The 25,953-nt window shown below is 51.2% G+C and overlaps 8 protein-coding genes across 8 annotated transcripts; 2 read left to right on the top strand and 6 right to left on the bottom strand.

Moving 5' to 3' along the window:
• Positions 1-3,177: 3,177 nt before the first annotated feature.
• Positions 3,178-3,591, bottom strand: CTRU02_206674 (uncharacterized protein; the record flags this gene model as incomplete). Its single annotated transcript, XM_036732029.2, has 1 exon — positions 3,178-3,591. The coding sequence occupies one exon, from the start codon at positions 3,589-3,591 to the stop codon at positions 3,178-3,180; it is 414 nt and encodes a 137-aa protein (XP_036576260.1).
• A 2,581-nt stretch (positions 3,592-6,172) lies between these two features.
• CTRU02_206675 (uncharacterized protein) lies at positions 6,173-7,094 on the bottom strand (the record flags this gene model as incomplete). The annotated part of the gene is made up of 2 exons (XM_036732030.1): positions 6,173-6,955; positions 7,011-7,094. The coding sequence occupies 2 exons, from the start codon at positions 7,092-7,094 to the stop codon at positions 6,173-6,175; spliced, it is 867 nt and encodes a 288-aa protein (XP_036576261.1).
• A 1,367-nt stretch (positions 7,095-8,461) lies between these two features.
• Positions 8,462-10,193, bottom strand: CTRU02_206676 (uncharacterized protein; the record flags this gene model as incomplete). The annotated part of the gene is made up of 2 exons (XM_036732031.1): positions 8,462-9,910; positions 9,981-10,193. The coding sequence occupies 2 exons, from the start codon at positions 10,191-10,193 to the stop codon at positions 8,462-8,464; spliced, it is 1,662 nt and encodes a 553-aa protein (XP_036576262.1).
• A 608-nt stretch (positions 10,194-10,801) lies between these two features.
• CTRU02_206677 (NAD dependent epimerase/dehydratase) lies at positions 10,802-12,086 on the bottom strand (the record flags this gene model as incomplete). Its single annotated transcript, XM_036732032.1, has 4 exons — positions 10,802-11,118; positions 11,190-11,312; positions 11,368-11,748; positions 11,834-12,086. The coding sequence occupies 4 exons, from the start codon at positions 12,084-12,086 to the stop codon at positions 10,802-10,804; spliced, it is 1,074 nt and encodes a 357-aa protein (XP_036576263.1).
• A 1,302-nt stretch (positions 12,087-13,388) lies between these two features.
• Positions 13,389-15,572, bottom strand: CTRU02_206678 (iron-sulfur clusters transporter ATM1; the record flags this gene model as incomplete). Its single annotated transcript, XM_036732033.1, has 2 exons — positions 13,389-13,477; positions 13,529-15,572. The coding sequence occupies 2 exons, from the start codon at positions 15,570-15,572 to the stop codon at positions 13,389-13,391; spliced, it is 2,133 nt and encodes a 710-aa protein (XP_036576264.1).
• A 1,845-nt stretch (positions 15,573-17,417) lies between these two features.
• CTRU02_206679 (periplasmic beta-glucosidase) lies at positions 17,418-19,891 on the top strand (the record flags this gene model as incomplete). Its single annotated transcript, XM_036732034.1, has 2 exons — positions 17,418-17,529; positions 17,583-19,891. The coding sequence occupies 2 exons, from the start codon at positions 17,418-17,420 to the stop codon at positions 19,889-19,891; spliced, it is 2,421 nt and encodes an 806-aa protein (XP_036576265.1).
• A 1,335-nt stretch (positions 19,892-21,226) lies between these two features.
• Positions 21,227-21,991, top strand: CTRU02_206680 (BTB/POZ domain-containing protein; the record flags this gene model as incomplete). The annotated part of the gene is made up of 3 exons (XM_036732035.1): positions 21,227-21,337; positions 21,387-21,468; positions 21,594-21,991. The coding sequence occupies 3 exons, from the start codon at positions 21,227-21,229 to the stop codon at positions 21,989-21,991; spliced, it is 591 nt and encodes a 196-aa protein (XP_036576266.1).
• A 269-nt stretch (positions 21,992-22,260) lies between these two features.
• CTRU02_206681 (Subtilisin NAT) lies at positions 22,261-24,852 on the bottom strand (the record flags this gene model as incomplete). Its single annotated transcript, XM_036732036.1, has 6 exons — positions 22,261-22,384; positions 22,443-22,708; positions 22,758-22,845; positions 22,903-23,106; positions 23,160-24,667; positions 24,724-24,852. The coding sequence occupies 6 exons, from the start codon at positions 24,850-24,852 to the stop codon at positions 22,261-22,263; spliced, it is 2,319 nt and encodes a 772-aa protein (XP_036576267.1).
• Positions 24,853-25,953: the final 1,101 nt, after the last annotated feature.

Genomic DNA, 25,953 nt, shown 5'->3' on the forward strand with positions numbered 1-25,953 from the left:
TCTCGACTTCGAATGGTTTCTCGGGGTTTGGTATGACGAGTATTGGTTCCGATGTGACTTGTTGTTTGATCTCGTCGAAGGCTTTTTTCTGTTCTTCTTCCCATTGCCAGGGGATGTCTTTCCTCGAAAGTCTCGTGAGAGGGTCGTTTTTGTCTAAGTACCCTTCTAGGAACCGTCGGTAGTGGTTCACATATCCAATAAAGGATTGTACGTCCTTAACGTTCTGTGGTGTAGGCCAGTCTCGTACTGCTGCGATTTTGTCTTTGGACATTTTGAGGATTCCTGGGGCTATCGTAAAACCTAGGAATTCGACTTCTTTAGCGTGAAACTTGCTCTTCTCGGGTTCCACTAGGAGTTTGGCGTCTTGCAGTTTCCGCAGTACTTGGTGTACGTGTTTTTTATGGTCTTCCAGAGTCTTAGAGAAGATTAGGATGTCGTCGAGGTAAACTACGACGAACACATCTAGAAATTCTCGTAAGACGTAGTTGATCATCGTCTGGAATGTCGCGGGTGCGTTGGTGAGTCCGAAGGGCATCACAAGGTACTCGTAATATCCTCGGCGTGTTCGAAACGCTGTCTTCCATTCTTCACCTGATTTCATCCGGATCAGGTTATAGGCTCCTTTTAGGTCGAGTGCTGTAAACCACTGTGCTCCGTGCAACAGGTCTCGTAGTTCGGAGATGAGCGGTAGTAGGTAGCAGTTCTTGATCGTAATGTCGTTAAGTTTCCGGTAGTCGACGCAGAGTCGTAGTTTGCCGTTCTTTTTTAGTACGAACAGGATTAGGTATCCCGCTGGTGATGTAGAGGGTCTGATGTATCCCTTCTGTAGATTTTCTTTGAGGTAAGCGTCGAGTGCTTCCATTTCTTTCTGGTTGAGTCCGTAGATTGCTTCTAGCTTTGGCTCCTTCCCTTCCTTAAGGGGTATCTCGTGGTCGTAGTTGCTGTGTTCCGGGAGTCCGGTCTCGAGTTCTTCGGCGAATAGCTTCTGGTATTGCCGGTATTCTTCTGGGATAGACAGAAGTCGGTCTTCCTTGCCGATGTCTATTGCTGATAACGTCCTGGCGTTTGCATCCTTGATCCGTAGGTATGCTAGAAATCTCTTCGCTTCAGGAGTCTTGAGAGGTTCGTTTGAGGCACCGTTCCGTGGTTGCTTCTTAGTGACTGAATCCTGGTCCTAATGGAGTTGGCCTGTTCTCCAATCTATCCGTGGGTTACTATCGTATAACCATGGTCTTCTAAGGATGACATCGTACTTGTCTCCTATCTCCGTAATATCGAAGTTCAGTCGCTCATTCCGGCCATGGATCTGCAAAGGGAGTTACGCTGTCTCCATAGCAATGCGTCCTCCGCCGTACTGGACTTGTTCTCCTTTAACGGTGCTAAGTTCGTAGCAGTCTTCGGCTGCTTTTCTTTTCCAGGTTATCTTTCTTTCATTTACCGTTCTTGGTGATATGAAGTTTCCTTAGGCTCCGCTATCGATCATGGCGGTAGCTGTTCTTCCGTTAAGCTGTATTTGGACTTGTACATGCTTGTGTCGTTGTGTCGTGGGCGTCGTTGCGCTACATAGGGACCTTGTCTAGACTGCCTGTCGTTGTCCCTTGTCTTCGGTAGGCGAGTCTAGTTTTTTGACTGCTTGTCCGTTCCTTGTTCGTCGTTTTCTTGCTGTTTCTTCCATGCTTCGTCTTTCTTGATATAGTGGACTCGGCGCTGGTCTTAGTAGCAGTGATACCACTGTATTTCTTCGTCAGAGTCCTCTCCAGAGCTAGTGTCGTCGACTGAAGCGACTTCAAAGGCGACTTCTAGTTGGGCATGTTGGCAGGCAACATCGCGAGGTGTTTCCGAGTCGTTGGGGGTGTTCTTAGTCGTTTCTGATTCGACCTGTTCTTCTAGTTCTTGGTTGATCTGGCGGATCCGTGCGGGATCTCCTTGTGCATGTTGTCGTCGTTCGATGTGTGCGTCCAGCGTACCGAGTTGTCGTTGCCACATAGGGTTTTGTGAGTCCTGTTGAATCCGCTGCAGGTGGGCTTGTCGTCCTGCGTAGAGGAGGCTCAGCCTTCGCTGATTGTCTTGTTCTAATTCCTCGTTGTCGTTCATACTGTCGAGCCGTTCGATTGTCTTGCGCTCGATTTTGCTATTGCTTCTATATCCCGCAGCGAGGGTCTGTTTAGGTACGTTGGTAGTGTCGTAACCAGATCGTTCTTAAGGTTTCTAGAGGTACCATCCTGCGTGTTCCTTACTGCTAGAGTGGATATGGCAGTTGTCATCGAAGCAGGTGGTCTAATTAAGTTGTTTATGAGGGATCGTCTTCGTGGCGATACTTGCTTGTCGTTTCTCTGGTACCGGTTGGAAGCGTTCCTTCTTGGGTGACCTGCATTCGTATGCTAGGTGTCTAATCTTCTGGCAGTTATAGCACTGTCTGTCTTTCTTCTAACTGTCGTTCTTTTTGTCGTTTCTCTGTGTAGTACTAAGGTCTATTAGTCTACTATAGTAACTATAGGTAGTACTTTGTCGGGGGTTGTTCTAGTTGTTGCAGGGTCTATTGTCGTTTCGCTGGTTGTTGAACTAGTGCTGAGGCTGCTACTAGTACTTGCGTCTTGAGTTAGGGTTTTGTCGTTTTTCGCCTTTTTCCTTTCGTCGTTCGAAAAGCTGGTTGTCGATTTTGATGGCGAGTTCGGCGTACTAGAGAAAGTCGTTAGGTCGATCAATCTTGATGATCTCGTCCTTGACTTCGTCTTTTAGTCCTTGATAGAATATAAAGATCTTAGTTTCCTTAGTAAGGTCGAGTTAAACGCTAAGTTGTCGGAAATTAGCGGAGTAGTCTTTAGCAGACTTAGTCTGCTTAAGTTATGCTAGATCTCGTTCGGCTTGTCGCTTTTCGTCGGGGTCTTGGAAAAGTAACCTGAGCGTATCCTCGAATCCTTTAAAATTAGCATAGATGTCGCGGGTCTCGGTAGTATACTCGTCGAGGGTCTTGTATTTAAGGTATTCTTCCTGGATTAGTTTAAACCACTTGAAGGCCTTTCCTCGGAGGTAGGTGGCTGCGTGTACTACTTTTTCGGTTTCGTTAGTAAAATCTCTATAGTGAAAGTTCTAGTAATTTTTGACCTGAATCAGGAATCCTTTGAGGGTCCCGGGGGTTCCGTCGTAGGTGACAGGCGCACTGAGCTTAAGCTTTTGTCATCCTCCGTGGACGGGCGTGGTGACGATGTTGGCGGCGGCCCGGAGGGTGGTGATTTCCCCCTGGAGTTCCTGGATCTTCCGGAGGTTAGCGTCCCCCTTGATGTCTTCTTCCAGCTTCTTGTAGGCCTGTCTAGCGTGCTGGAGTTGCTTGTTGAGGTTTTCTATTGCTTGTCGGTTTTCGTTGACGATTTTCTGCATGTCTTTTGTCTCGGCTTCTTGTTTCTGGATTATGCGTCGGAGCTTATCGTAGCTTTCCTTGGTGAAAGAGCTATCTCTATCGGAGTCGTACTTGAGGTCCGGCATGTCGAAGTCCTCAGTGTTGGCGGGCTCCTGCGCGAGGCTCTGAGGCTGGTTGCGCGAAGAGGATGAGGATCCTGGAGTAGGTGATTTAGCAGAAGCGCGAGAAGACATCTTGTCTATACTGTTTAGTAGTTCTCAAAAGGTGACTTACTGAACAGGAGTAATCAAAGTGTTACGGCTAGCTAACTGACAGTGGGTTTGTGTTAACAGTAAGCCAGGGATTGACAACAGTAATAGTCGTTCTGGGGTCTGGTCGATTGAATCGTAGATCTTCAAAGGTCTTGGTGATCAGTCAAGGCCTCAACAAGAGTCGTAGAGTAGTCGTTACTTAGGTATAGCTGAAAGTACCGGTTAGGGTAATCACAAAGTTGATTGCTGAAGAGCTATAGAAGTCTGACCTTGAGCCAGGCTTAGGTCATACTATATACAAGTCTTGAACAGTGTTTTTTGTCTACCTGGGGGTGATCACCTAGGTGCATGAGGTGATCGCGATCAGTTGGCAATGCCAACTGATCACTGAGCGTCCCGTCCTGTGCTCCACTGATCGTTTCCTTATCTTATCGTCACGTGACTTGTACCATAGTTCTTCCGTGCCGAGTGAGTTCCCGCTGTTCCCGTGATCCTGTAGTACAAATGGGAAACATCAACAACAGCGAGAACGAAATTTTTGAAAATCGGAGCAAAAACGGCCCCAAATACGCGTGCTCGCGGCCACAGAGCCCCCTTCGATGCAATGCCATCCTCGGCCTTGATTCTACGTCCCAAAGGGGCCCAAGATGGCCGCAGAGCACGCCCCGACTACAATGAAAAACTTGAGAGCAAGCCGCAAAATACGACATATCAATAGACAACACTGTTACCACCACCACAGGCGAGCCACAAGCCGCTACACGAAGCACTAAGACTGCGCCCAAACAATCAACTTCAACACAACAGCCGCCGACAGGTTTTGGGTCACCTGTCACCCCCGACAAAGTTTGCAACGTCCCACAACGACGAAGATGAGTCCGACAGAACAGTATCACCTTCCGCACGGAGAAAGCACCAGGCATTAGGCATGCTACGATCGATGCCACACAATACTACAGACCACAGACAGACTGGTCCCCTGTCGCCCCTTTTGCGAAGAAGGATTGGTGTCCCTTCAACGCGCGACAATGTCTGCGGAATCTGTGCGGGAGCTCTCATACCCAGTAATCGAACATGTCGGAGTCAGTGGAGCATTGTGCTTCGTGGAAGACCCTTGGGCCAATGTGGTGGAGGGCAATAGTGGTCAACAGGCAAGAAACAAGAGGCCACATAGGAACCCGGCAGGAGGCAACAAAGAATTTACAGATACAACTGAGAAAACGGCACATACAAGTCCGGGAGGATACAGACAAAACAAAGAGACAAAGCTAAGCGCTGGGGGGAGACTGTAGGTACAAAGAACCAGATACGGTGCTACCAGCACCAACTGAACCGAAGCAGGAGGACGCAAAACAAGCATTCTAGAGAGCAACACAAAAGCGAGAAAGCAGACAGGAGAGCAACACACTTCTTCAACAGAAGGCACAAACACACAGAATAGAGAACATAGTAGGGAGCTTGGGGATAGCTGGCCCTGATGCAACATCAGGGCGAAGTGGGGCGTCGCTGTTCATTGTCGACGCTTCGGCTACCTGCCAAACCCCGCTTTCCGGGCATAGCTGCTGGCATAAGAGCGGCTTCATAACCGAGTAGGAATAAATCAATCAATCAATCATGTAGTACAAATGTCCTGTCCTAGCCGCCCGACGCCCAAGTGGGTCGTTCGGCTGTTATCCTTGTTTACGGGTCGTAACACTGCTTAAGCCTTCTAGATAGTTCTTTAGCAATCAACTTGTAATTTATCTTCGAATAACTTTTAGCTTACCTCTTAGTATTATGAATACTAAGAACCTTGTTACTATAGTGTAAGACTGATTACCTTACCTTAACCTTACGATCTACTAGAACGACTTCTACGAACTAGTGTTAGTCTCTTACTGTACCTTCTGTTAGCAGAACCCTACTGTCAGATAGCTGGCCGTAACATCGGGACACTTGGGCTCGGTAGCATTGCGAGAGACACAACCTTCGACCATTGTTCTTAATACCATATGCAATGGTTGGATGTTGTCAAGCAGGTGACAGAGAAAGACGCATTTAATCAACCACGAGCGAAACTGATACGAATGAATGAACTATGCTCTTGCCATCAAAATTCTCGTAACACACTTTACATATAGATGTCTGTATTTGGTTCTGTTTACTGTTATTTTTTCTTTTACTGGACAGTGTCTTCTTAATGAACCCAGGGAGCTGAATTGTGAGAACCGAAGACTATTGACTGAGACAATGAGAACCACTGGAGGCTAGGCACCCAAAGTCGTGACGACCTTTATTTGCAACTTTGGGTCTCCATCAAATCCCAAGAAGGCCCTATACTATGTAGCAGGGGATAGTCTTTATTTTCAGTAAGGAATGCTTCATAATTAATATTGCTAGATAACTAAGCAACTATAGCACATATCTAACCGGAAAGTCAATTACCTATTCGATTCGAATGTCAAAGTCTATGGCATGCTAGTATATAAGAATACGGCAGCATTCGACAACTCTTTTGTGTGCCCTCAATCGACCAAATAAAAGTACCTAGGTATTCGATTAGAAATGGCAAGATTCAAGAATACTATACAATATATTCCGTCAATTGGGCGCTTGCTTTACCCATGCGACGGAATTGACTCCTAAGCGGCCCAACATTTCCATTCACCAACGTGTTAACCCATTCGTCCTCCTTGGTCTCCTCGTTCTTGCACTTCACGCTTGCAGCACCAAGCAACACGGGCTTCATGTTGCCGTAAATAGTCTCATACTGTTGAGCGCCCGTTACGAAAGCCTCATGGAAAATGCCGAGGTGAGTGTACTCCTTTCTGATACTGTTGTACCAATCCCAACCTTTACGGTGGACGGGGTCATGCGCAAACTTGTTGAGGCCCTCAATGTCCCGGAAGTAATAGATAAACATCAGTGTGTTGTTACGTTCCGCCTCCATAGACTGCCAACTGGAGACGTGATAAAGTCCGTATTCGTCGGCCCGGTCCTTGAGGTCTTTGTTCATCGCATCAAAGTACTCGCCAATTTCACGACCAGGGGCTAGGATACCAAGAGGATGGTTGAAGCGGAGGCCGAGGTGGAAAACCAAAAGCGGACGGCGTGCAGGAATAGCTGGGATCTTTCCGGTGGCGGGGTCAGGAAACTGGGCGGTGACGACACCGGGAACAATACCGTTGAGGTATGGATTGTGTTTCTTGGAATATGTACCGACGATTGTGGATATGATGGAGTTCAAGGCGAGGACAGAGCTGGGAATGATGGCATATTTTGTCGGGAGAATGAGAAACAAGACGGTTTGCATAAGGGCTCCGATGGTGAGTAGGGTTGTGAGGGTAAAGCCGTCCTTGATAAGGAGCTAGAGAAAAGTCATTAAAATCCATCATTCCGGAGTCCTTTGGAGTTGGGCTCACTAAAGTGCCGTTAAACTTTGGCAATTCGTAAGGACGCGCTGTCGGCTTCAGAAGACCGGGGAATGTATCGGTTGTAGAAGCCATCTTGCTGGTAAGGGTGGTATCCGTTACGTTGAGCTCATGTGTAATAAAGAAATCAACAGGCCGAGCAGACCCTAACTAGACAAGGAATTCAATGGTGAATTCCGAATGCATTTGTTGCTAGCATGATGGAAAAAAGGCGGAGGCCAATTTGTGGCATTAGCCCTGCTTTTATTTCCCTGCAGCCAAAGCCTGAAACATTAAGTTGTGGCCATCTTGCGACTCAGCCTTCGGACCCAGGATTTGAGATGCGCCTCCGTACCGAGGTGCAATTTGCTCTGTCAACTCTACGGGTGAAGCAGCAAACACAGTCCCAATTGTTTACCTAAAAGCGTTAGTCTGCAAATGTGGAACGGCAAGGAGAGATGGCGCATCTCAGGCTAGACTTTTGTCCGTTTAGTTCGCGGCAATGGTCTGATTGTTACCGCTTTGGTCGAGGTGCATGCAAAGCCACAGACGAGAACAGGAAAAGCATATGCAGCAAAGCTCTTAGTTAGTGGGCGATCTGACCCATAGGAGCCGTAAAACGATGACGACCAGATGAGGATCAAGCTGATTGATGCCCTGATTCAACAGCTAACCCCGCCCTTTCCAGGTACAACCTAGTTCCCAGTCAGGTTTCGTCGTATGAGAGATGCTTGTGGATGTCAGCCTTGAACACGTTCGGGCGAGTATCCATTTATCATCATTCAATTGGTTTAATGGGATATGCACTTTGGTACATGAGCTTACGATGTTAGGTCTAGTCCCAAATGTTGGACCATTCCATTGGTTAATGCGGCAAAGCCCACAAGCTGCCACATGCGATTTCAAGCTTAAGATCTCTGGTTGAATTTGAAATGTCAACCAGGCACACCAGATCCCTACATGGCCTGAGAAAACACCTTACAAATGCGAGATACCGTCCCAGCGGTTTACGTATGTAAGCTTGCTGATCATATTCAGACAAACACGACCGTAACTCGCCGGGCAACGTCCCATGAACGGCATCTTTGCCACTGACACCCTATTTGCACGTGAACATGTCTAATTTGCTTACGATGGACGAAGATCTGAATGGATGACAGCTCCTTTGTGATATTAAAATTGTTTGTGACAAGCCCCAGAACCGTTACTGGGCACGTTTTCTCCTTATTGCAACTGCACTGGGAAACCTCATGAGCATTTTGGCACCACCACCGCCTAATTACATGGTAGCAGATCGTTTCTCCGTGACGGGCTTGGATAATATTAATATCTTTGCTGAATGGCCGAGTTCTCTGACTCCCCGAGTATAAACTACTATATATCAATGCCTTATAGCGTGAGAAATATACCGTGAGATAGACTATCCAAACGGAATTTAGAATGCCCGACTTCGCAAAGATTGTTTAGCCCTCAAACTGCTGCTGTCCCCTCTCTGTCTTTTGCAAGCTCAGATCGCTTATGAAGAATGAACTCAGTAGTCCGAGACCCCCAAAGCCAGTCATTGTGTATATGATCGCTCTTATGGCAGTTTGGTATGCCTGTATTATAGGTAATAATGTTTCCTCTGGCAGTTCAAGTACTCTCAGCTGAGGAATGAAGGCTACGGCCGCATCTGGATCTCGCAGATGCTCCAATGACGGCGGAAGTTCACCAATGGCTCCGATGGATCGCGAGAAGTAGCTGCTGAACACTGTAGAGCAGATAGAAAGCCCTACAAGACCACCAAGCAGCCGGAAAGTCAAGAGAATCCCAATGGCCAGCCCTGTATCATCAACGCGAACGACGCTTGCTTGTAGCGGGAGAAACAAGAGTCGGAGCAACAGACCAATCCCGGCCGCCCATACGACTGGAAGTCCATGCAAGATTGAGGCCGATGAACCGTGGTGAAGAAGGGCGAGGATTCCCGTTCCTGCGACTATCAATACCCACGAAACCCGGATGCTCCATCGATATCCCGCATTAGCCAGTCCGACAATAGCGACTCCGCCAACGGCGAACGCCACGCAGGAGGCGCTTGTGGGCAAAAGTGACACAGCCGACTGTAGCACGGTCTTGGCCATGACAGCCTGGTAGAGTAGCGGTAGCCACTGCAATAGCGAGTAAAGTGAAACGCCGTGTAAAAAGACGCTGGCTAACGTCGCTGAGGCTGTTTTGGATTTGAAAATGCGATGCGGCATGATTGGAAATGTCGGCTTGCTCTCGTAGAAGGCAAAAATTGCTAGTATGGCGACTCCAAGCAAGAGAGGAAGAAGGGTGCGGAAAGAGCCCCAATCGTAGAGGTTTCCTGCCCAGCTAAGAGGAAGAGAAAAGAGCACGGTACCCGCAGTGAAGAGAGGCATGCCAACCCAGTCCAGTTGACGGAGTTGCGACAATCGGGAGTGTTCGAGTGGTCGAAGGCGAAGAAAGAAGACGGTCAGCGTGAAGGAAATCCCAAGAAACGGGAGGTTGATCCAGCCGAGCCACCGCCATGTGACGAGACTACTGAACAAACCTCCCACGGTTGGCCCGAGGATGCTTCCGAGGGCTGTAGGGATGGCCATGAGCCCGAGATACATGGAACGCTCCTTCAACGTGGTCATGTCGGTGACGATAATTTCACTCAAAACATCTAGGCCGCCGCCACCCAAGCCCTGCAGAACACGCCCTGCAATGACGCCACCCATGTTGCGAGCCAGCGAGAAGACAATGGAGCCGGCAAAGAAGAAGGCATATGCGGCAAAGAGGCATGGTTTGCGACCGATGACATCGGATAGCGCCGCATACAACGGCTGGATGACAATAACGGCGAGAAGGTACGAAATGGAGGCCCAGAAAGACTCCAACGATGTACCTCCCAGGTCAGCCGCAATAGCCTGGGGCGAACGGACATTAGTCAACGAGTTGTTAAGCTGTTGTGCAGAACATGTCCTGAGGTTGGCTTACCGGGGTGGCTACTGCCAACGTAGTGGCGTCAAGGCCGTAAAGGAAGATGTTGATGAGGACAGTGACGAATGTCAGGTAGAAAGCGAGAGACTTCTTTGCTGCTCCTCCGTCGGCTGTATCATCGCTGAGTTCAATGCTCAGAGGAGATGAGGTAGGCCCCTTGTCAGCACCATCTTGCTGGCTTATTTCTAGTGGCTTCTCTTGGAGACTCATGGATGGGTCGAAAGCCGGACTCGGCCGGGTATGGTGAGGGAGTTGAACAGTCGGACCTATGTGTGACTTGCGTCAATGCTGAAAGCTATCATTGGCATCCAAGTGAGTGGCGTGTTGATGAATGGTTCATAAATGGACGTGCTCCGTGTCAGGTAGAAATCATGACAAGGATATAAAGGGGGCAAGCTTACATATAATCGGGCGGCGTAAGACGTGCGAAGGAAGGGATGCGATGACTGCATGAGGATGTTAGTGAGGGTATTTCACTATCGGGACCGCGATAAGCAACATACTGCAGCGATTGCCCCCACTGTGTTTCCGTGCCTTTCAACGCCGCCATCACTACAGTCTTAAGACAGCATAGTCTTACGTTGGATCTTTGTTGTTCGCTTCATGCTTATGTTGGATTCCATGAATTGTAAGAGGTCTTTCTATGTTGATACTTATCTATATACATATAAATTCAAAGGTCATGAGCGCTATCGAACGTAAACTTCATAGCAGCTTTCTACAATAACCAGCTGAACACCAAATGCGACATCACAGTTGTTCAGGCCCTTTTCTCACTCAGGTCCCACTTCGGACCTCACGCGCCGTTAGTAGCGCCATTAATTAGCATGGCCATTCGTATCCTTGAGATGCTCGGTATTCGACGCAATGCTATCCTCCAACGAGATCCAGCCAGCCCTTCCGATCCTCCTAAGCAGCGACTCGGCGCGGGCAATTGGCTTTACCGTGACCGGGTACTCGTCATTGTGGAAGTTATCAGCGAACTTTCTCCCCGGGTTCTGCTTCCTCAGGATATCCAGGATCATGTCCCAGTGCATCGGGAACGCAAAAGCGAAAATGCGTTCACCCTTGACATCCGGAAGAATCGCAGCTGCCAGATGCAGAGCGGCGTCATCCTGGACATCGACGAAGTAATCTGGACGCAAAAGCCGATTCGTTAGCCCCTGCAAGAAACCACACGTACGGAAACAAGCGGTATGTACTTACGAGGCAGATGCCAAAGCTCGCCCAAAGTCTTGCCCTCGAAAAGCTCGGTGATCAGAGCAAAAGAAGAAGTGCCACCGGCGTTGGCAGGGTCAATACTTCTGCCAAAGTTGAAGTCGGGAACAACTATACATGCCCTCGTCAGCCATCTTCTTTAGCCGGGTAACCTGGCTTTGCTCACCCGAGTTGACTACAATATCAGGACGCCGCGATGCGTTGTCCTTGTAGTACTTCCAGATACTCTGCTCCTGTTCCATCTTACTGGCGCCGTAAATCGCACCACCATGCTCGATACCCCACGGCGGCGGTGCCCAGGCAAGCTCCTTTGCGTCGTGGCCGTAGGTGTTCTCATCGACGGTCTGACCCTTTAGTGCGAAGAAGTTTTCCTTCTTGAGGGGCATCAGGGTCGATGCTGACGAAGTAAGAATGAAACGCTTCATGTTAGGCTCGTTATACGCCGCCTCAATCGCAACCATGCCGCACTTGACGGCTCCCCCGATGACCTCGGCCGGGTCGCCATTGAAGTCGATTACGGTGGCAGTATGAATGAAGGCCGCGGCGCCTATAAATTTCAGTAAAACAACCTCCAGATAGTTACAGTAGAAAAGGGAAAGGTAAAAATCCCTCCACCACAATCCGGTGCTTACCCTTGATAGCCTCGTCGTAGGCACCATCAGCCTGCATATCGGGAACGATATGTAGCTCAAACTTGCCCTTGCCATAGGCCTTTTCAAAATGAGGCACAAGCCAGGCACTCTTCTTGGGGTTGCGAACTGTTCCGCGCACAACATAGCCTGCTCTGATGAACTGATCGGCAATGTGGGAGGCAATGTAGCCGTTGGCGCCGGTGATGACGACAATAGAACCCTCGGGGATAGCAGGATTTTCGATCGGTGCCATTTTTGTCAGTTGGTTATACCGCAGCGTTCTATTTGGATTGCAACGTCTGGTGGTCTGTGTGGTTGGTCTTTTGAGAATTAAAGATCAGATGGCAAGGCGACACCACTAATACTAATGAATGAACGAGGCGGGTTTGTCCAAAGTCAGTTGATAACTACCTACACATCCAGGTTCAGATGGTGATGGCGAAGCATCTTTTAATGCCATCCAAACCACAAAAGCCAGCCAAGCAATCGAATGGCCACGATATCACTACCGGACCGTCAGACCGCTGTTGATGTCCGTAATGTGGGTCGGCGACTCGGACTCGACGGGATGCCGCCGAAACTCGAGGAGACAAAGGGGTGGGTTTTCTCCGTCCCACGTCCCATAACTGGGGCCGACCGCCCGGGAAGATGCATCTTAGCGCCATGATTCATCACGAAGCGCTAGGATCGCACGTCAAGAGTCATTTCTTCTCGGAACACAGCTAGCTGTCCCCCAGGAAAGGTTCGTCAGTCCGTCCCGTCCGTCTAGGTCCACTTCGGCAGAAGAAAGCGGTAGTTGGCGTTGCTTAATCCTTGGAATGCCTGGCAGCTCGCGTTCCGTTTCCGCAACTCTAAGCAAACATCTGTGATACAGGGGGAACAATCGGCCCATTCAGGGGTGATACGCAAAGCTAGAACGCCATAATTGCTCCGAGTCCGACTTGATCCCCACATTCACGTCGGTGGTCCTCCACCAAGCTCCATGTTGGCGCATTTTGTGTCACTCGCTCTCTGGCCAAACCCGAGACCGTCCCGCCCAGAATCGCCAATCCCAGCTGCGGGGGATTCCTTCTTCCCGTTTAGCTTGTCTCACGATCGGTTGGCGGGGCATAAAGAAACAAGCTTTACTGTTCCGTTGCTTGCGTTGGCGCCGATCTGCGTGTTGAGCTTGAACTAGCGTGGCAAGACGTCACGTATGGTTTGCCGCGCGGTAATCTATTTCAACTCCGTACCGCCAGGCACTCCCGCTCATTTTCAGGTAAAACCAGCTAGCAATAGGGTACGACAAGGCCATTGGTTAGTTAGGCCGACTTGGGAATAATATTCTGTAAAAAGGCGGAGTTAAGGATCCTGGAGTGGTCTCGAGCGTCTGTCATATAACAAGAATCATCTTTACTTAGCCGAGCGAGTGCATTGCTGTCTGATTTTCAATGTCATCTGAGACTGCAGAGAGAACTCGGCTGGCTGGTCCAGGTCACAGGTGCGCGGAAAGTGAACTGAAATCATCGCATTCAAAACTTGGTGGTATTTTAATAAAAAAATGCATGGAACCTCCTCAGCGACCTGTCGGTGTCTTTTCTGTAGCCTTCTCAGTGTTCTCCGTATCCTCGCGCTCGCCTTCGGCGTTGAACAATGTCTCCTGGGCTATTTCTCTTGTTAGTGGTCATTCAATAGGGTAAACCATAGGCGACTTACCACTCCAAAGCTCGGCGTACAATCCACCCCGGTCGATTAGTTCTCTGTGAGTGCCCATCTCGGCCACACTGCCCTCCTTGAGCACGATAATCAGGTCAGCGTCAAAGATGGTACGCAGCCTGTGCGCGACAAAAACGCTTGTCCGCGACTTCTCACGAAGAATACTGTTGATGTTGAGCATGAGGGCCTGCTCGGTATGGGTATCCAAGGCGCTAGTTGCCTCATCGAAGAAGAGCAAGGGAGGATCTTTGAGAAGCAGTCTGCTGACAGCCAGGCGCTGTTTCTCGCCACCAGAGATCATCAAGCCTCGCTCTCCAACCTTGGTCTGGTACCCATCGGGGAAGCGTTCAATGATTTCATGAATGCGCGCGCGCTGGGCAGCAGCAATGACGCGCTCATGAGGAGCGGACATGTCGCCATATCGGATGTTGTGTTCAATAGTGTCGTTGAACAAGGGCGTGTCCTGAGGCACAACTCCGATAGATCTGCGAAGAGAGTCGAGCTGAACCTGTCGGACGTCCTGGTCATCGATGAAAATGCGGCCAGACTGGACATCGTAGGAGCGGAACAGGAGACGAAGGAGCGTAGACTTGCCGCAGCCGCTAGGGCCAACAACGGCGACCTTCTTGCCGGCGGGGATAGTCAGCGAGAGATTGCGGAGAATGGGCCTGTCGGGATGGTACCCGAAGGTGACATTCTCGAACTTGATCTCACCACCCTTTGAAAGGGCAAGAGGCTTGGCGTTATGCTCATCCTTGACGGAGACGTTGACCTTTTGCAGGTTGAACAGCGTCTCCATGTCAAGTAGGGATTGGCGCAATTCGCGGTAGACAGATCCGAGGAAGTTGAGAGGTACCGAGAGCTGGAAAACGAGCTGGTTGACCATGACCAGGTCGCCGACCGTGAGGTTTCCCTGTGCGACACCGTTCGCCGCCAGGTACATCATGGCCGTCAAGGCGGATGAAAAGATGATGTTCTGTCCACTGTTGAGAAGTGCCAAGGATGTAGCGACCTTGATGGAGCTCTTCTCGTATGCCTGGAGTGCTTGGTCATACCTCGCGACCTCGAACTTCTCGTTGTTGAAATACTTGACAGCCTCGTAATTGATCAAAGAGTCCACAGCCACCGTTGATGCCTTGTTGTCGGCGGCGTTTGCCTGCCTCCTAAACTTGGTTCTCCAAGCAGTCGTCCAGATAGTAAAAGCCGTGTATCCGACCATGGTAAGCACCGTGATTGCGGCGAACTTGGCGCCATATTGCCAGGTCAAGATACCGCAGACCATTGAGATTTCCAAAGCCGTAGGGAGGATATGAAAGACCATACTTGTCAGCAAGAAGCTGATACCCTTGGTTCCTCGATCTATCGCCCGAGTCAAACCACCCGTCTGCTTGGACAGGTGGAAGCTGAGGTCCAGCCGCAGCAGATGGTCGAAAACGTTGCAGGCAACCCTACGGATTGCCTTCTGGGCCACAGAGGCAAAGACGGCATTCCGAAGTTCCTGGAAGACTGTGGCTCCTATCCTTGTCGCGCCGTACGCCAAAATCATACTGCCTGCTATCGTCACCGCTGTGCCACCGGTAGCTCCGACATCGATGTTCATGGCATCAACAATGCTCTTGAAGTAGAAGGGCACCTGGACGTTGAGGACCTTGGCACCAATCAGCAACGAGACAGCAAGCCCAACACGGAGCTTGGTGCTCAAACTGTCCTTGGGCCAGAGGTATCTCGACATCTCCCTCATGATGGCCCAGTCGGCCTTGCGCTGCTCCTGCGCGCTTTTTTCAGGTGTAGCAAGGGGATCGGCAGCGGCAGCGGCTTTCTTGGTCGGGGCAGCCTTCGCTGGGGTCTTTGTGAGGGCATCTCCGAGCTTCGTCGTCGTAGTCGTCTGGTTCTTGGGTTCCTCACGTCTCGACGGGGCACTAGTCTGGAAGATGCGGATGGGAGCTCGGGGGCTCTGGGGGAGCCATGGCGGGCGAGAGAGGTGTGTGTGGCCAATGCCGCGAGGGCAGGCCAAGGGAGCCTTCTGTACGGCTCGGATTATCATCGTTGTCGTGCCTTGCGTCGCAATACGATCATTTTCCTCCTCAATTCTTGGTGAAGTATGTTAGCGGCAGCGGGGTGAGAGAGGAGGGGGGATTAAGCCGAAGAGCTATCGATAAGAAGGATGAGGAGGGGGAGGGGGAAATAATAATTAACGCAACTTACCACGACCAAGGGATCGAGAGAGAGAGACAGAGGAGGGTTGATTATTGCGTACAAAACAAGGGGATGAAGTTGAGAAAACGGCAACGTCGGGGATGTTGAAGACGACGTTTATGCACCAAAACGCGAAAAGTGCCTGAAGCAGCTGCTCGGCTTAGTCGAGCTCCTCGGTCGGAATGATGCAATTGGCGGCGCCTAAGGCACCTTGACGGCCTGTGCGATTGGGCCCACATATGTCATTCCGATTGACCAACAAGGTGTCGCTTTCTTCACCGACCTGACCGAGGACCATTCGGTGGGATTCGGTGAAGGACCCGGTGAGGGACTCGGTGAGATACTATTTTTTCTACCGAAGTGAAATGGCTTTACTAGGCTTTGCAATCACCTCATCAGTTTGTTTAATGTTTCTTTTATCAGTTTTTCTTATTTCTTTGAGCTGGATAATTACCTTGCCGTTATCTCTAACAAGCTAGAAAATGCAAAATCTCTACAATAAGTGCATCATGTATGCTCTACAAAGACATACCTAGAAAACCGAGTCTGGGTAAATAAGACTGAGACCCCAACGATCGGAAAGCAACAGACATCTTACAAGTAACAAACTCTATATACGCGAACATTGGTAACGATCTTGTATTAACTTGCATGCGTCTTAGCGAAATTGGATGCCGCCGCTGTGGTTCGCTGATCGGTGGCGTTTACATAACCTAGCAACACCCTGGCTCTTCATACCATAGTCACTTGTAATAGAAACCATATATCCTGGTAACCCTGCGTAGATCGTTCTGAAATTTCCGAGAGGCTCTCAGTCTCGGGTTTCATCTCTTCGTTCTTGGCCCCTTGTCTTACCTTGCCTGCAATCTTATCAATCGCATCTTGTCCGAGAAGCGTGTTACATTGATCGTCCAATGAGATATACAAGTCAGGCACACGTTGTGCACATTCATATTCCAGAGCGTCACCGTTCAGTCAAAACAAGAATTGACTCTTTACCTGTCGTTTAACTCCCTGATCTCTTGGTTTATGGGACAAACGCCCTTGAATTACCTGTAACCCCTACCCGCAGGTGATCGAAGTTTCGGACCTAGACTTTTAAATATCACCCAAAATACACTCACTACGCTATTAATGGTTGGTTTCTAACGGCTTTTGGCCGGGCATAAATATCGCGTTGGGTGGTTGCAGGGAACAGTATCATAGGGTGACTCCATTCACGGGGGCCGCCACGCGTCGCCACGTAACAATGTCCGCTCCGGTATGTGGGCAGAAGAGCAACCGCACACACAAAAGGCCGGATTTTCCGGAAAGAAATCAACAATTCATCAAGAGAACTGTTCGGGAAATCCGATTGTTTAACAGACTACGTCCCAAAAGCCGCTGATGATAAGGCTATATGGAGATCTGCCCCTGAGCTTTAATTTATTGTGGCGCTCCATGTGTCGGGCCGGACACCACCATGATGGGGCTCAATCACCGCCATCATGAGCCATCTTCATCCCTCATCGATTGAACGGGCCTCATCGCCCCAGCGGCCGCGCAACGGCGTTCGGCGCAGTGAGGGAAACTCCCTCGCCAAGAAAACATATAAGATGGTCGACAAGACTGAAACTTGATTGTTGAAATTCGGACGAAACAGTTTCCATCCGACTTTCGCTATATAGACTTTTTGACATTCGTTTTGCCCTTCATGAAAGTTTCACTTTCGACCCGCGCGCTTGCAGCGCTTACCTTCGTTTCTTCCAGTTCCGCTCTTTCCAACTCTTCCACGTCCTCTTCTGCCATCCTTTCTGATGGATATGGTACAGCTTACAACCCATTAATCGGTAAAGCTTGGTTCTAACACTCTTATTAGTTCAGTTAGGCTCTTTCGATGAAGCCTACCAAAAGGCCAAGGCATTCGTTGCCACCCTTGACAATGCTGCAAAGGTGTCTATCATCACCGGACAGAGCGTTACTGGCAATGCTACCTGGACTGCCTTGGCCAACAAGGATGGCGTCTCCGGCATCAACTACCAGTTTTACGTCTCCGGCTTCACAATGGCCAACGCTTTGACCATGAGCTGGAACCGAGAGCTCTATGAGAAGCAGTTCAAAGCTGTAGGAGAGGAGTTTTACGGCATGGGCTACAACCTCATCAACGGCCCCGAGCCCGGTCCTCTCGGCCGTGTGCCCTATGGTGGTCGAACCCCTGAGAGTTTCGCTGCCGACCCCTACCTCACTGGTATTGCCATGGGCAAGGCCATCTCCGGCATGAACTCTGCAGGTGTCATTGCTGGAGGTCGACACTTCCTCCTCAACGAGCAGGAAACCAACCGCTCTTCCGGTATCTCCGCGACCACGAGCGAGGTCTACACCTCCAACGCCGATGACAAGACGATCCACGAAGTCTACTCCTGGCCGTTCGCCGACGGTGTCAAGTCAGGCATGATGGCCGTCATGTGCGCCATGACCCGTGTCAACGGCACCCTCGCCTGCGAGAACCAGGATCTCATCAGCGGCGTGCTGAAGAAGGACCTCGGTTTCGTCGGCCTCGTCTTCCCTGACGTCAACTCCCAGTCTACCTCCTACGGCTCCGCCAACGCTGGTCTCGACTATGGCTCCAGCTCTCTCTGGACCGAGGACATCCTCAACGCCGGCATCAAGAACGGCAGCTTCACTCAGGAGCGTCTTGACGACATGGCCATCCGCAACGTCATCGGTTACTACCATGTTGGCCTCGACAATGGCAAGCAGCCGTCAAAGGTGGCAAGCTCGACCGAGTATCGCGATGTCCGTGGCGACCACTCCAAGCTGATCCGTCAGGTTGCTGGAGAGTCCATCGTCTTGCTCAAGAACTCCAACGCCTCCGGACTTGGCCTTCCCCTGAGGAAGCCCCGCACGATCTCTCTCTTTGGCTCCCACGCTGGTCCTGCCATGGCCGGCCCTAACCAGCCTTTCAGCGTCCAGGGTACTGATAGCGACGTCTACCAGGGCCATCTCGCCAGCGGTACTGGTTCCGGCCAGCTCTCTTTCCCGTATCTCGTTACCCCCTATCACGCTCTCACTTCCCGCGCCATTGAGGACAACAGCATGATCTGGTGGCTCCTTAACAACACCTACACCTCATCCTCTTCCGGCGGTATGGGCGGTGGTGGCTCTCCTGGAGGCAGCCCTCCCGGCGGCATGACTGGCAACAGCACTGGCGGAGGATTCCCATCTGGAGGTAACAGCACCGACGGTGGTATGGGCGGCGGCGGCGGTGGTGGTGGCGGCGGTGGTGGTCTCGGCAACCTCGGCCAGGGAACCGCAACTACCCCTTCATTCACCAACTACGCTGCGAATTCCGAAGTCTGTCTCGTCTTCCTCAACTCCTACTCCGGCGAGGGAGGTGACCGCAGCGAGCTCTCCGATGACGAACAAGACTCCATGGTCACATCCGTTGCGTCGAACTGCAACAACACGGTTGTTATCGTCAACACCTCTGGCCCCCGTGTCCTTGACGCCTGGATCGAGAACGAAAACGTCACTGCGGTCCTCTACTCTGGTCTCCTCGGCCAGGAGAGCGGCAACGCCATTACCGATGTTTTATACGGCAACGTCAACCCCAGTGCCAAGGTCACGCACACCATTGCCAAGAAGGCTTCCGACTACCCCGCCGCCATCTGCACGACTGCCGTGTGCGAGTTCTCCGAGGGCGTCTTCATCGACTACCGCTACTTTGATGCCAAGAATGTCTCTGTCCGCTACCCCTTCGGCCACGGCCTCAGCTACACTTCCTTCACCTATGGCAAGGTTGATGCCACTGCTACCAACGCTACTGCTCTGGACTCCAAGTATCCCACCGGCGCTCTGTTCCCCGGTGGCCAGGCTGATTTGTGGGACGAGGTCGTCAGCGTCAAGACCAAGATCCAGAACACCGGTGCTGTCGAGGGCTCGGAGGTCGCCCAGTTGTACGTCAGCTTCCCGACAGAGGCTGCCCAGCCTACCCGCGTCCTTCGTGGGTTCGAGAAGGTCAACGTTGCGCCCGGCGATTCTGCCGATGTCAACTTCAGCGTCCGTCGCCGTGACCTTAGCTACTGGGACACTGCTGCTCAGAAATGGGCTGTTGCCAAGGGCACGTACACTTTTGCTGTCGGCGCGAGCTCTCACGACATTCGTGGATCTGCTGAGATCACTATCTGAGTGTTTGCTTCGGATGAGAGGTGAAGACGCTTGTTACAAGGACCATTTCCTCGACACTCAAAACCTTGAACTTTGTATATATTTCTCTGCGATGTTATAGACTTGATATGAATAGAAAAAAGCGAGCAAAGCCTTGTTGTACCGATTAATTATAGTTCGGCCCAACTGATGGTGTTGGCAATGAATCTAGGCCAAGTTTTCTTTGGGAGCAAAGCTCTTCGCGCTAAGGTCACCACAGAAGACAGAAACTCTGATATGATGGGACTCTTAGGAACACTATTTTTGATTACCTTTGCTTCATTCTCTCTTCACTCACTGTAGTTAGTGCGTATTTTGTCATGGTGTTACAACTCACCCTTTCAGGCATACACAAAACGTGTCGTTATATCACCCTCTGCAGGACCTTTTTCTTTCACTTGGCGTGCTCTCTGATGCCTGGTTTTTTTTTCTTTCTTTTCATTTTAGTCACCATCAGCGTGATTCCTGTAATCAATCTACAGTCAATCTCCTTCTTTTTCTTACCATTGTGGTTCTAGATATAACTATCGACATCCTCTAAAGAAAACCTTACCAGCAACCAACCCTCACTTCCCTCTTGAAAAATTCTGAACAAAATCAAGGTGAGTTGTTCATGAAAGTTACGTCTCGTCAGAACTTCACAAGAGAGCAGACTTCTCCGCCTTCCCTTTATCGTCTGATTCTTTCCTGAAGCCTGAACACGCGTCGCCATCCATCGACAATAGCACCAATACAAACACAAGGAAAGAGCGATCCGGCGAGTCGAATCTATAACAAGCCGTGAGCTTCCCCTTTTCATTCAATCAATTGATTTCCTCATTTTCTTAAATCCAAATCGAATCATAATCCTCGATCTTCAACTCATCCACACAGCCCCAACAGACGGCGATTTAACTGTCAAGACCAACAAAACTCTGATTCGTATCTTTCGATACCTAAACCAAATACTTTCTGTCACAAGATTGTCATATGCTGTAAGTCTCGCTTGTCTGATTTCTAGAAACGATGCAGAGATGGCTCCAGCAACGCTGGGAGAGGAACGAACCAGCCCAGTCATAACTCTGTCCCAAAAGCTTCATCTAATAGCGTCGCAGATATGTTGCTCACCTACATTGAACATCCGTCGCATTTGTAGGAAGCTCCGAGATACTGACGTTCTCACAAAAAGTAATATCCGTCAAGAACCTCACCATGAGCACCTTCGGGATGGATGACCAACAGTGAGTCCAGCCCAGTTCTTCACTGCTTCAATAATGCAGCCAGGCAGATATGCTTCGTCCCTTACTTACTGACATTGTTAGACTCCTCAAGTCCGGTATGTTGGCCGATTGCGAAGTGATTTGCCAAGGAAAAGCCTGGAAGCTACACAAAACAATCTTGTGCGCGCGCTCATCCTACTTCAAGTCGGCATTGTTGTCTGGTTGGCCGGTAAGCGGATTTGTCCCCATGCCAGCCACTTCTTGCTCATACATGACAGGAGTCAAAGTCCGGCAAGGTTGAAATCACAGAATTCAGCAAAACGCAGATGGATTCAATCATCAAGTATATTTATAAAGGAAGTAAGCATACTACGGCCCCAACTATTATCCATACAACTTGTCTCTTAATTTCCTCTGCACCCACTACATTCCACCCAAGTATTTCCCCTACCTAGACAGACCACCACTGACGATAAAAATGATAGCTATCAACTTCAAGCCGCTCATCAAAGCGGGCACCATCATGCACTCGTGCACAGATCTATGGATCCTCGGAGACTACTTCAATGTGCCCGCGCTTTGCGACGACATTTTGAATTTCTGGAGCAAGGATTTCATCCCGCGTACAGATCACATCGCCATGACGGAAGGCTTTCATATCGACGGCAAAGATTTTCTCAAGACTGGAAATCTCATATACGCCTCTTTCCCCGGCAAGCATGTCCTCAAGGTGGCCTTCCTGGAGGTTCTCCTCGGAAGGGCCTTTGTCAGGAAGAGCGTCATTAACATGCCCGAGTTCAAGACCTTCTGCGCGGAGTGGCCCGAGTTTGGCAGTGATTGCATGATGAAGTTGGTTGAGAATCGTGTTTGCAAGTTGCAGTGATGAAGCTGATATGATGTGTGGGGATAGACTCCCACCGGGATTCATACACAGTTGGCTTGCAGTTGAGATGCGGATGGCACAAGTACCGTGACCCAAGGTATGGGCGAGGCGGAGTGAGTTTGTCGACCATACGGTTGGACATTGCTTTAGCTAGATCGGGTTGAGACTGCGGTTGCAGCATACCGACAAACTTGCTATTACTTGCTTAGGTCTCAATATTCACAACAAACTGAACAGATATACACTAATTTACAAGAGGATTCCTCCATTCAAGGTCGAGCTCGTCGAGAGACAGTCCCGTTCCTCGGGAGAATCGTAAAGCCCGTAGTCAACCCCTTCCAGCTGCCTGCCTCAGCCGGGTCGGCAAACGGCAGCAAGACGGCGAATCGCATGCTATAACTCTGGGTCAGCATCACACATCTCATAAACTGTATATTGGTATAATACTTACGTGTATTCACCGGGCGCAATCTGACTTCCATCCGCCAGCTTGCCAAACCAGAAATACGTCGTCGTAAACCCGCCAGTAGTTAACGCATTGCGCCCCTGATCGACGACGGGAAACGCATATGTGTCGTTGGCGTCGTGCCGCGCAGGGTTGAAGGTCGAAACGCTGCCTGCCCTAGACCACGACGTCGCCGATCCGATGTATCCCTTTTGTCCCTGGACCGGCGGGTACTCCCAGTCGCGCTCGTTGTCAAAGCCGGCTTCGTAGATCTACACGGTGTCAGAGCTGGGTAAACCAGGCGGGATAGAGACTACATACGTCCCAACGGACCTCCCTAGTCCCCCATTTGACCTTCATAAACAGCATGGGAAAGTCCTGTGCCCCCGTGGCGGTATTCAAGTTGAAGCTAACACACCGGTTTAGCATCATTACACTCTGATCTTTACAGTCAAACGGAACTCACGTCGTCTTGTTGCTGTAAGCACTCGTGGATCTCAGCCACGGATAAGTCCCGTGGAATGCGCTTTGCATCTGCTCCTTCAAGTCAAACGCAAGTCCCTGGAACGGAACAGCAACAGTCTCTCCGTTGTCACCCTTAACAAGCACACGTCCGCCGTACGCAGGAAGGGCCGTCTCGTTGACTCCCTGGGGCGCCTGGAAGACGAACCTATACAAAAGGTCAGCAACTCCACCGCCAGAGTCCAGAAAAAGTCAACTCACCCTGCTTCCCGCGACTCTCCGGGCGCCAAAGAAAACTCCCCAGGGCCACTTGCCGTCGCCGAAAAATTAGAAGGGACCATCTCGGGGCGGTACCGAATCCGAGGCGTCTCGCCCGGATCCCGCGCGTCGAAGCTCCTCAACATGTCGAAACCAGCCCAGTTCTCGACCTCAAAAGTATACCTGACCGCCTCATTTCCGTCATTGCGGATAGTGACCCTCTGGCTGGGGCGGAAGTTTGCCGTATCGTTAAGCCCGAAGCGCGCGAGCTTGAGATTCGTCCCGTACTCCAGCACCTTCTTGGCGTCGATGAGGCCGCCGCCGACCTGTTGCGACGGGGCTCTGTAGCTCGGGTCCGCGGCACCGCCGTAAAGCAACCACGGCAGCGAAGAACCGGTGGAGATGATGCGCATGGCGAGGTTCTTTGCGAAATCCTTGCAGTGGACGGTCCGTCCGCCGTGCTTGGAGATGTACAGCGCCGCCACGCCGGCGACATACGGCCCGGCCATGCTCGTCCCGTTGAGCAGGACGAACTGGTTGTTATCCTCCCCGACCCACGTGCTGAAGATGTTGGACCCGGGAGCGGCGATGTCCGGCTTCACGGACAAGTCGTACAGACCGCCCCAGCTCGTGAAGTACGACGGCTGAATCACGTCGCCGCCGTCGTCGTCGGCACTCGTCGTGCTCCTCCTCTTGACCTCGGCGCTCGCGACGGCAATGACATTCTCCCCGGAGCTGCCGCTGCTGGCATAATAACCCCCGCCGTTGCCGGAGTTGCCGGCAGAGATGGTCACCACGACGCCCTCGGAAGCGATGCGGCTCGCCACGACAGCCCAGGCGTTATTCGCGAAGCCGCCTCTGCCTCCGACGCTGGCGTGGATGATGTCCATGCCGTCGTTGTACGCCTGCAGGAAGGCGTCGATGAGCGTGGCCGTGTCGGTGCCGTCTCCGGGGCCGAAAACCTTGTAGGCATAGAGGGTCGCCTTGGGCGCGACGCCGCGCCACCCGGACGCGGACTCACCGGCGATGATGCCGGCGACGTGCGTGCCGTGACCCTGCTGGTCGGCCGGATCGTCGTCGGGCGTCTTTGTCGAACCCGCAACCCACGTGTCTCCGACGAGATCGCGTCCGCCGGCGACTTTGAACCCGGGGCCGAAACCGCCGCCAAGTGCCGAGTGTTTGTACCAGATTCCCGTGTCGACGACGCCGATTTTGACGCCCTCACCCAGGATGCCCTGTTCGTGGAGGGCGTCGACGCCCGTGGCCCAGTGGACGGCGTACTCGTCCGCGGCTTCGGGGTCGACGGCGACTTGCCGCTTTACGGGGGCGACGAGGTTGGCTTTGCTGTTTGGCCAGACGCCGACGACGTCGGGGAGGTCTCGGAGGGTGTCGAGGTTGTGGTTATCCGTCTCGACGCTGGCTCCGGAGAAGACGGCCGACTCGAACGTCTTGAGGACTTTGATGCCTTCCTCTGACGAAAGCTCGTCGCGCTTGGTTTTGGTGTGGGTGCCCTATGCTTGTGAGTTTTGCGCATCGCCAAAATGAAGTGAGGGTGGTTTGGGCTTACGCTGGCGAACTCGACGATGAAGCGCTTTGGTTCGAGTTCGACGGGAACCTCTGCGTTATTGTCGCCATCGTCCTGGGCGACGACCCCGGCGACGAAGGCCAGGGCGGGGAGAAGTCGGACGAAGCGCATCGTGACTTCTGATTCTCTCTTCTGACAAGACTATGTTTGTCATTGACAGCGACGACGCCATTGTGACGGTATCGCGAGGGACTCTCGCAACTTATAATTTCTTCATCACACCGGCACTCAAACCACCAGACCTTCATCGCGCAAGTTACTGCCCCGCCGCTTGTAATCTATTGCCCCGCATGAATGGTGGGCGCGGTCCTAAATGTGCTCGTTCCTGCATACAAGCCAACCTCGGACGGGTAGGTCGAAAGAGGTCTTGATCCGACCCCGTCCAGGGGAGGCCGGGGGGTGTGGTGTTTGGTGATAATCTGTCTCAAAGTTGCGGGAGCCGGGTTGATCTTGAGTCACATCTATGCTTAGCACAGCAAACGTTTTGCCTTCATACGGGTATAATACGACTGTAAATTCAAACCAAACACACATAATCAGCATTCTCACAAGTTGAGTCTCGTCACAAAGACGGGCGATGGTCATGGTAACATCCGCCAAGAAGGTTCCACATAACACCGACCGGGATCTTTGAATCTGCGCAAACGTGCTCGACCTTGGGTGTGTGCGACCTTGACCGAGATGGGATGAACAATCACGACGTGCCTGTTCTTCGTCCAATCTCTCTTGTCAATCACAGACATATGATTCGTCCAAAGTTCGTCAACCCGTCTCCAGTTGAACATGCGGTGTCGGCCGAATGGTACGTCAAGGTAGGGGGCATCGCGGCCGAGGGCGACGATCCCCGAGCACAGCCCGCAGCTGATTTTAAATGACCTTCTTTTCTGGGCCTGGGACGAGTCAAAACAATCATGTGAAAGTCGCGCGTGTCGAAAATGGACAAAAAATGCACCTTCATCTCATATAAGGGGTCCAAGGAGGGGGGAGGCGGGGAGTGAGAATAAAAAGTCTATATGCATCTTGGCCACTGTATCTTTGTCGGGCCATCCCGCTCCCGATGCTGGTTGAACCCGTCATGCATCATGCCTCGTGTCGACTAACTACCCTTTCCTGGCTGTTGCTCGATGACTGTCGTCCATCGGCTGCTAATAATATCAGAAATAATAAACACCATATTGTAGACTGAAGGACGGAAAAGACACGAGGAAAAAA

Source organism: Colletotrichum truncatum (assembly GCF_014235925.2).
Source record: "Colletotrichum truncatum strain CMES1059 chromosome Unknown Contig_0003, whole genome shotgun sequence".
Lineage (NCBI taxonomy): Eukaryota > Fungi > Ascomycota > Sordariomycetes > Glomerellales > Glomerellaceae > Colletotrichum > Colletotrichum truncatum.